This window comes from Vulpes vulpes, chromosome X (assembly GCF_048418805.1).
Source record: "Vulpes vulpes isolate BD-2025 chromosome X, VulVul3, whole genome shotgun sequence".
Classification (NCBI taxonomy): Eukaryota; Metazoa; Chordata; class Mammalia; order Carnivora; family Canidae; genus Vulpes; species Vulpes vulpes.
In genome coordinates, this window is record NC_132796.1 from 72,878,324 (window position 1) to 72,888,852 (window position 10,529).

Genomic DNA, 10,529 nt, shown 5'->3' on the forward strand with positions numbered 1-10,529 from the left:
GGAAACAGCAGTGTGGCAGAAAGAATGGGCGCAGAGCAGTGGTTGGTTTCCTCAGGTTACAGGTGTGTAGGTCGCCTTCCATTAGAAAAGGCGCAGTGGTGAGGCCTCCATGGGAACCCCCGCCCACCTTCCTCCCTTCCGTGGCCCCGCGAAGCAATGAAGGAAAGGGCCACCCCAGGACCTCCGGGGCAGTCTGGGCTTAGGTCGTCTCTCCCCTTGCAGCCTGCTGTCCTGACAGGCCCTCGCCCACCAGCCTCGAGTAGGGTGGCGGACGGAATGGGGGAGGGGGGCATGCAGACGGTGAGCAGCCTGGGGGCTCTCCCACACCGAGGGGCGGTTGGTATCCATCCGCTGCTGCCTGCAGCGCACTTTCTCCGCCCTCCCCCCCCCCGTCCCCCTCACCCCCGGTCTCTCGATGCTAGCCCCCACCGCTAACGGTCCCCCGGTCCCACATATCGCGGTGCCAGCAATGAGGGGGTGGTCGCGGCCGAGGTCTGTCTGCAGAGGCGGGCTGCTGTGAGCCCGCCCCTTAGGCCGGGGCTCCTCCCGGCCCCGCCCCCTCTGGGTCGGAACTAGGGTGGGCCGGGGAGGGGGCGTCGAGCCCATTCGTGCCGTATCCCTCCGCCCCCCTTCCCGACACCCTCGCCGCGAGCGTTTCGTGCCGCATCCTGCGCAGCCCCTGCCCAGTTTGGTGCGGCAGCGCGGGGGTGGGGGGGGGGCGGGACGCCTCTTTGCAATTGTGGCCGCGCGCAAGGCGGTGGGAATCCGGGTGAGGAGCTCTGAGAGGAGGGGGAGCCCAACGACCGGCACCTTGAGCCTGTGAAGGCAAGTGGGGGTGTCGTGGGGTGGGGGAGGCGGGGAGGCCCCCACTGTCGCCCGCTTCCAGCCCTCCCGGGCCCCAGACCCTGGCAGCCTGGCAAAGAGGAGGCGACCCGGTCGTAGCTGGTGCCTGAGAGAGGTGCGCAGCGCCACGGGACCCCTGGCGAGGAGAGGCGGCGACCCGCGCGGGCCGGGCCCAGGGCACGGGGGCTGGCCGGAGAGGCTGGCTCCCTCGGATCCTGTGGAGACGAACTGCGCCCTCCACTCCGCAGCCACCTTTCCAGGGACCCGCGACCCGCCCTCGACGGTGCCTGTGCCGGGGTAGAGCTCTGGGGGGAGGCTGCTGAGGAAGAAATGGCGGAGCGGGTGCTGGGGTGGGGGGCGCCCAGGGAAGCCGCCGGGGCGGGAGAGGGGGGCGGCGTCCGAGAGCTGCCAAAGTCTTCTCTGCGCGGTAGGTCTGGCGCATTAAGAAAAGGGCAGTTGAGTGGGTACATTATGAAGACAGCAAAATGAAATGTTTATCCACCTCATAATACAGTATATGCCTTTCATACTTCTATTTTGCACCCAGTTAAATGCAAGGAAATGACAGGGAGAGGAGTAGATCACCTTTTACTGGAAGGGTCCCTGTAAGGAAATAGGGTGGTATTAATTCACCTTTCTCTTCCAGGATCCTTTTTTTTCCCCCAACATTCCACCCCACTTTAATATGTTGAGGTGTCGGAATGGGTCAGAATAGAGGGGAATGTTTTCTGATGGGTCAATTTAGAACCTATGACATTTATACTTCTTGATTCTTCAACAGGTGGTGTTAGGACCTGAATTCTGGGAATCTATTAACCTGGTATTTTCCTGCTGTTGTCAATATATTCTCTTGGTGTTTTGCATTCATGCTCCTCCTCCTTTTTGCAGGATGTGACTCCTCTCCAGCTAAAGAACTGTTGTTTGGTGGGAAGGATAGAAGTCCCTGAGGATCCCTGCTGTGTGGGCTGGCTGGCATAGGTTGCAATGAGGTAGGGTCTATGTATGCATGGGGAAAAGTAAGGGGCAGGGGTATGCAAAGATGGTATTGAAATAATAGTCACTATTACCTTCACTGATGGCTCTCTAAATACAATTGCCTACAATACCCTATCCACTCTTGCATCTCATATTTTGTTCAGGGAACGAGATGTGGTCTCTGCTGGGAAAATGACAGAACTAAAAATTGGGAGGAAGTATAATTAGACAAGCTGCTGGTCTTAGGGGAATGGATGCAGAATCATTTGGTAGGAGCAAACAGGGAGACTTTTAACTTGGCCTCAAGTAAACAGATATACGTGTTAGAACACTTGTCATGGGTGTTGGGCTAGCTCAGTCTCGTCTATTTTTTCTCTTTTGCCTTTTTATCTATTCTTAAGTTTGTTTCTTTATAGGTTCCTGTAGAAATTTGTAGATAGTTGTCCACTTTGAGTTAAGCAAGAGAACGAAACTATTCATTTGGATCCAAGGTGAGTGTGAGCATGAGTACTCCTATTGATTGGGGATGGAAATAGGCTTTTGGCAAGTAGGTAAGACCAGATCATATCTTGAAGCCATTTGTCTTCCAACTTTCCAGACACTTCTATCTTCACATTTGTTTATAGGAAATGGGAATAAGTTAAGCCAGGATTTTGCCTATATGGTAACTGATACCCAGGAAATGGCATGGCAAGCCATAAGGAGGACCAAGGAGGCTGGAAACATTATATAACCAAAGTTTTAGGTTTGGAAAGGCATATATTAGGTTTAGAATCCAGAGTATATGTCTATCTACCAAATACTCAAAATTCCAGCCCTCCTGTATACTTCCTGTCCATAGGTTAGCCTGTACATCAGCTATAGGGCTTATTGTTCCTGGAAATAAGAAAGGGGGAGAAAATTGCACTAGATGAGTATGGGTTTGTGTGAAGCCTATCTGGGGATAGACCTGTAGAGTATAGTGGTATATACCAAAGGGGCTGGATGTTAGGCTCTTTCACTTTCAGCAAGCTTTTCCATTATCACTGCTCCAATGTGATATAGAGAAAACAGTGTGTTAGTGCCTGGGCAGTACATTGTTGGGCATTAGGGGGAGTGTGGAAGGGATAAAATGAGGTAGCAGAGTTTTCTACTATTCTACCACACAATTCATCTTTATTTTCTCATGTCTTATGTGGCTATCTGCATAGAGAATCACAGTTGGAAGTGACTTAAAGCTCATTTTCTTCCACCTCAGGTCCATCTCCAGTGGTGGCTGTAGTGGCCTTGGAGTGGCGGATCATCACCTTCAACAGGTTTGCACTCAGGAACCATCATCTTCACTCAGGCTGAATGCCTCTGTCTTCTCTCTGTATCATTCACAGAGGCTGTGTGTTGGAAAAGGGGACTGTGTGACTGCTGAGCTGATGACTAATTCTTGCTACAAAGTTTATGTCTGACCCAGTCAAAGAGTGTTGAGACATTGACCTGCAACACAAGAACCAAGGCCAAGATTATACAGGGCTATCTATATAACTGGTCTTCAACCATGACTGGGGCTAAGAATGAGGGTAGAAACAAAGCCAAAACTCAAAAACGGGCCAGTTTACAAGCTGAAGCAAAGAGGGAGGCTACTGGCGTAGTCAGACCTGTAGCCAAGACCCAGGACAAAGCAATAGCCAAGCCAGGGTCTCAAGCTGATGCAGCGGCAGCCATGAAGGCAAAGTCTAAGAACAAGATTGTTACTGAGAGAAAGGAAAGAGCCCTGGCAGGTTTCAGTCCCAAAGCTAGAGATGAGGCCACTAAAGTATCTGGGATTTTTTCTGTGGCTGAGGCTAATGCTGAGACCAAGTCCACATGTAAAGATAAGGCTGGTATTGGTACCTGGTTTTGGACTGGGGAAGAGGCTAATGTTGGTTCCTGGTTTTGGGATGGAGAAGAGGCTAGTAATCGTTCGAGTGCTAAGGATGAAGGTAAAGCTGGTATTGGTTCCCCGTCCTGTGCTGAAAAGTTAGAGTCTGTGGCTGAGGCTAGCTGCAAAGCTAAGCAAGGGACTGAGGAGGAGGAGGAAGAAAACGTTATTGGAAACTGGTTTTGGGATGGAGATGAAACTAGTTTTGACCCTAATCCTAGACCTGTGAGCAGGATAGTTAGGCCCCAGCCTGTGGATGAAATTAATGAAAAAAATAGGCCTAAGGACTGGTCTGAGGTAACCATCTGGCCTAAAGCCCCTGCTGTAACTCCAGCAGTGTTAGGATTTAGATCCCAAGTCCCATTTGAGACAAAGTCTCCTTCATATATTGTCCTGGCCTCAGCTGAGGAAAATGCCCATTCTTTGCCTGTGGCAACAACATGCCCTTCTCGGAGCACTACTTCATGCTCACAGCCTGTCCCAGAGTACCCATTTGGTTCTGACCCTTGCATCCAGACCATAGAGGAGATTAGACGCCAAATCAGGATCAGGGAAATGAATGGGATTAAGCCATTTGCTTGCCCTTGCAAAATGGAATGCTACATGGATTCTGAGGAATTTGAAAAACTTGTTACCTTACTTAAGTCAACTACTGATCCTCTCATTCATAAAATAGCTCAAATTGCAATGGGGATCATTAATGTTCACCCCTTTGCCCAAGAGTTTATTAATGAGGTGGGTGTCGTGACGCTTATTGAAAGCTTGCTCAGTTTTCCTTCCTCTGAAATCAGAAAAAAGGCCATAATTACTCTGAATCCCCCCTCTGGGGATGAGAGACAACGCAAGATTGAATTACATGTTAAGCATATGTGTAAGGAAACCATGTCTTTTCCCTTGAACTCACCGGGACAGCAATCTGGATTAAGGATACTAGGGCAACTGACTACTGATTTTGACCATCACCACATTGTTGCCAATTACTTTTCAGAGCTTTTCCACTTGCTATCCTTGGGTAATCGTAAAACCAGAAATCTTGTTTTAAAAGTACTTTTGAATATGTCTGAAAATCCAGCTGCAGCCAGAGACATGATCAATACAAAGGCCTTAGCAGCTTTAAAACTCATCTTTAACCAGAAAGAGGCAAAAGCCAATCTTGTTAGTGCTGTGGCCATATTTATTAACATAAAGGAGCATATCAGAAAGGGTTCAATTGTAGTTGTCGATCACATGAGTTATAATACGCTGATGGCCATTTTCCGTGAAGTTAAAGTAATTATTGAAACAATGTAAAATGAGCCAGAAATAAGATAATAAGAAATAATAATAATATTAGTCTTTGAACAATCTCCAAAGTCTAATAGGCTGGTTCTTCCTAAAGAGCCTTGCATAATGTTTTGATTATTACAGTATGTACATTATAAATTACATCTTTAACATGATGTTACCTGCGACAGTCTCTAAGTTTGAGCCAGACCATTTTTGAGATACCAATGAATATTGCATTGTAACCTGAAAACATCTGTTGATTTTTGTCTTGGTTTTTTTTTTTTTATCTTGTGTAGATGGGTAACTTTAACATTTTACTTAAGATAGTGAACCAGTTCATCTTAAGTAGGCTAACTTGTTCATTAATATTTGCTTAAGTCCATTTGTGGCTTCAAGTGGCAAAAACCAAAAAAAAATACTGAATATGTAATCTCATTGCAGAAATAAAGCATATGTACACAAAAAGATAACTAACAGCACTCCCATACATCCATACACCTACACATTCATTGCTGAATGTGCACTCAACATGTAAAGAAGGCAGGAGTTGCTATAGGCTGTTTGATATAAGAGGAATTACTATTTTTCACTTATTCTACCTTCATCAGATAACTCATGGTAGAAATTACAACTGCTGATGCAAGCTGAAGAGAATGTCTCAGTGTGTGAAAATATTAGGTTATATGCTTTGAGGTTTTTCAATAGTTAAGAAACTAAAACAAGATCATACTGTAAGTACTGTTTGTAACTTGCTTCCCCCCCAACTGTATATTGTGAGCATCTTTCCATGTCAATAAATGTGCTTCTGTAACATATTTTTTAATCATTTAATGTTTCTTTGCTATTAACAATTAGCACATAGTGCCCCAGTGTTTCATTGCATATCCCTCTTTATAATATGTACATATTTTTTCTTTTGGGAAAACAAGAGTCTGGTATTCTGCAACTTGCCTCATCTTTACAATTATCTTTCTAACTTGGTATTCAGATCTGCCACAAGCTTTTTACTTAATAGCTTTATTGAGATACAATCAACATATATTGATCCATACATATTTAAAATATACAATCTTGGGGCTCTTGCGTGGCTCATTTGGTTAAGTGACTGACTTGATTTCAGCTTAGGTTATGATCTCAGGGTCATGAGATCGAGCCCAGCATTGGGACTCCACACTGAGTGTGGAGCCTGCTTAAGATTCTCTCTCCTCCCTTTGCCCCTCCCCTCTGTGTTCTCTCTAAATAAAATATGTATAATTTAATACAGTTTCACACATAGGTGAAACTATCACCACGGTCGAGATATTGAACATCAACCCCCCCGCCCCAGAATTTCTTCATGCCCCTTTTAATCCCTCCCACCTTTCCCCATGTCTCCCCACCCCCAGGCAACCACTGATCTGTTTTTTGATAATATAGAATTGTTTTCATTTTTTGTAATTTTATACAAATGGAACAATACAGAATGTATGGGGTGGTGATCAGAAGTGTATGGCTTCTTTCACTCGGCATAATTATTTGAGACCCATCCATGTTGTTACGTGTATTAATAGTTCATTGCTTTGTATTTCCAAGTAGTCCACTATATGGTTATATCACAGCTTATCCATTTGCCAGTTGATGGAGATTTTGGGTTGTTTCCAGATTTTGGGCTATTACAAATAAAGCTGCTATGAGCATTTGTATACAACTCTTCCTCTGGACATGTGCTTTGCTTTTCTTTTGGGTAAATACCTAGGAATGGAATGGCTAGATCATATGGTAGGTATACATTTAACTTACATTTCCAGAGTGGTTGTACTATTTTACATTCCTGCAAGAGTGTTAGAGTTCTGATTTCTCCACATGCTTTTTAACATTTAGTATGGTCAGTCTTTTAATTTTAGCCATATGTCATTGTAGTTCTTTTTTTAAATTTTAGTGCAGTTGACATTCAATAGTATATTAGTTTTAGGTGTATAACATAGTGATTCAACATTTATATGTTACAAAATGATCACCATGATAAGTCTAGCTACCATCTGTCACCATATAAAATTGCTAAATATTATTTACTAAATTCTCTATACTGTACATTCTGTCCTTGTGTCTTACTTTATAACTGGATGTTTGTACGTTCTAATCCCCTTCTCCTATTTTGTCCATCCCCTTTCTACTCCCGCCCCTCTGGCAACCACCAGATTATTCTCTGTATCTATGAGTCTGTTTCTGTTTTGTTCATTTATTTCTTAGGTTCCACATATAAGTGAAACCATATAGTATTTGACTTTCTCTAATTTTACTTAAAATATTCTTTAGGTCCATCCATGTTGTCAAGAATGGCAAGATTTCATACTGTTGTATGACTGAATAAATAATCCATTGTATATATGTCACATCTTTATTCATTATCTATCAATGGACACAGGTTGCTTTCATATCATGGCTATTGTAAATAATGCTGCAGTGAACATAGAAATGCATGTATCTTTTTGAATTAGTGCCATTTTCCTCAGATAAATACCCAGAAGTGGAATTGCTGGATTGAATGATAGTTCTATTTTCATTTTGTTGAGAACCCTCCATATTGTTCCATAGTAGCCACCATTTTGCATTCCCACAAACAGTGCAAGAAGGTTCTCTTTTCTCCACATCCTTACCAATATGGTTTATTTCTCTTTGATACTAGCCATTCTGGCAGGTGTAAACTGATGCTGTGGTTTTGATTTGCATTTCCCCAGTGATCAGTAATGTTGAGCAACTTATGTTGGCCATCTGTACATCTTTGGAGAAGTGTCTGTTCAGGTCCTCTGCCTATCTTTTAATTGGATTGTGTTTTGTTTTTTAAATATTGAATTGTATGAGTTTTCTTTATATACTTGGGTTATTAACCCCTTATCAGTCTTATCATTTACAGACATCTTTTCCCATTCAGTAGGTTGTCTTTTCATTCTTTTGATGGTTTCCTTTGCTGTGCAAAAGCTTTGTTTGATGTAGTTCCATTAGCTTATTTTTGTTTTCCTTGAGGAAATAGATCCAAAAAAATATTGCTCAGACTGATACCCAAGATGTACTGACTCTGTTTTCATTCTCATTTGCAGTTAGAATTTGCATTTCTCTAATAATGAATGATGTTGAACATCTTTTCATATGCATATTTGCCATCCATATATCTTGAGTGAAGTTTATGTAAATGTTTTGCTCTTTTTTAACTGGGTGGTTCATTTTATTGTTGATTTGTAAGCATTGGTTTTACATTTACTGGATACAAGTCTATTACAAATAGTTTATCCTAGTCTATGGATTGCTTTTTTACTCTTAAAAAGGACTTTTGAAGAATAGAGGTTTTAAATTTTGATGAACAGTTCTTTTACCAGTTGTATTTTGCTGTTACATATGAGAAACAATCCCCTAACCAAGGTCACAAAGATTTTATATGCTAAAAGTTTTATAGTTTTAGGTTTCACATTTAGGTCTGATCCATTTTGAGATTTTATGTATTGCCTAAGTCATAAGTTAAAGTTCATTTTTTGGCATAGCGATGACATCCAATTGTTGCAGTATCACTTGCTTAAGAGACTTCTTTCAATCTCTTAAGTTCTCTTTGTTGCATCTTTGTCAAAAAATCCGTTGTCCCCATACGTATGGATCTGTTTCTGGACTCTATTCCGTTGCATTGATCTGCTTGTGTATCTTGATTGCAGTACCATGCTGTCTTGATTACTGTAGCTTTATAATGTCTTGAAATCAGGCAGCATGAGCTCTTTAACTCTGTTGTTTTTCAAAGTTATTTTGATTATTTTTACTTTTGCTTTTCCATATAAATTTTAGAATCTGCTTATCCATTTCTACAAAAACTCTAGCTGGAATTTTGATTCATATAGTTTTAAATTAATAGACTAAGGAGAACTAACGTCTTAATAATATTGAATCTTCTGACCCATGAACAAAATAGATCTCTCTACTTATTTAGGTCTCCTTTAATTTCTCTTGGCAGCATTTTGTAGTTATGCAACATACTTTTTAGCATATTCTTTTATATTCATATTTTTCCTGTGAAAATTGATGTATCTCTGTTTATATCATCATGCCTGTTTGAATATTTCTGTATGATAAATTATTTGAGGTGGAACTTCTTTGTCAAAGATCATGAATGGCAATGCTCTCCAGCCAAAAACCACCAGGAATATGCCTGTAATTGAACCAAGTTTGGTTACAAAGAGAACATGTACCATGGCAAATCATCTGGTACTCCAATAAGAGGGTTTTAGAAATGACTTCTAGGATTCAGACTTAGGTGATTCAGGGGGCAGTTTAAGGGAGTGAGGCTTCACTGTAGATTGAAAGTTGTCAGGAAGCTTGAGTAATCGAAGCATGATTTGGTATCTAAAATCTTACTCTACAAATGGGGAAGACGAGGCTGGGGCTAAAATTGTGATAGATAAAGAAGTAGAAATCACTCATATCATCCAGAATGAGGGGATATTTAGTTATTTTTGTGATTTGAACAATGTCTCCAAGTGTTCATACATGATTACACAGTGGTCTTGTTTTTCTTTTGATACATCACAGTAATAGAGTGATCTTATCTGATATTAATGTCCTGTGAAGTTGTTTATTTTCAACAAGAGAACACCAAGGCTTGGCTGTGAGTGCCAGGCCAGCTCCTAGATGTCAGGGACTGCTTTTCTTACAGATATTTACAAATTTTGATATATGCTGGCCAGAGATGCCTCGGTGGCTCAGTGGTTGAGTGTGACTTCAGCTCAGGGCATGATCCCGGAGTTCTGGGATTGAGTCCCACATCAGGCTCCTTGCATGATGCTTGCTTCTCCTCCCTCTGCCTATGTCTCTGCCTCTCTCTCTCTCTCTCTCTCTCTCTCTCTCATGAATAAATCAATAAATCTTTAAAGAAAAAGATATATGTTGGCCAACTGATTTCTAAAATATATCCCCTCAACCCATGAAGCATGAATGTCTATTTCTTCATATACTTGCTAACACTCATCAATATTATTAGTCTTTGTTACTCTGAGAGGCAAAAAAAATCTGTCTTTTTTATAACATTTTAAAGTTTACATAATATTCCATAATTCCATAACATTCATAATATAAGTCTATATTATTTTGGATTAAATCTAGAGATATGAGGATGGGCCCCATCACTTAATAGGAAGGGCGCAGAATATATACATGTATGTATCACTTTCCCTATTTTACGTATGCCCCCTCATTGCTACTCTTCCCATGTGATCTTCAGACTCAGGCCCTCACAAGTACCACCACCACTTGACACCCAGAAAAGTTGTATCACCTTACACTTTGTGAACTAAATTTAAAACAGAAGAGTGAAGAGTTTAGCTATGCTGACATTGTGTTAAAGAATTTTATCCCAGGGGATCCCTGGGTGGCGCAGCGGTTTGGCGCCTGCCTTTGGCCCAGGGCGCGATCCTGGAGACCCGGGATCGAATCCCACGTCGGGCTCCCGGTGCATGGAGCCTGCTTCTCCCTCTGCCTGTGTCTCTGCCTCTCTCTCTCTCTCTCACTGTGTGCCTATCATAAATAAATAAATAAATAA

The 10,529-nt window shown here is 42.2% G+C and overlaps 1 protein-coding gene across 1 annotated transcript; it reads left to right on the top strand.

The window, feature by feature from the left end:
• Positions 1 to 414: 414 nt before the first annotated feature.
• GPRASP3 (G protein-coupled receptor associated sorting protein family member 3) lies at positions 415 to 6,662 on the top strand. The gene is made up of 4 exons (XM_072743883.1): positions 415 to 825; positions 1,732 to 1,832; positions 2,235 to 2,309; positions 3,056 to 6,662. The coding sequence occupies exon 4, from the start codon at positions 3,347 to 3,349 to the stop codon at positions 4,997 to 4,999; it is 1,653 nt and encodes a 550-aa protein (XP_072599984.1). The 5' UTR covers positions 415 to 825; positions 1,732 to 1,832; positions 2,235 to 2,309; positions 3,056 to 3,346; the 3' UTR covers positions 5,000 to 6,662.
• The last annotated feature ends 3,867 nt before the right edge of the window (positions 6,663 to 10,529 follow it).

Coding starts and splice junctions, on each gene's coding strand:
- GPRASP3 (XM_072743883.1), top strand. CDS start 3,347: ATGACTGGGGCTAAGAATGAGGGTAGAAACAAAGCCAAAACTCAAAAA.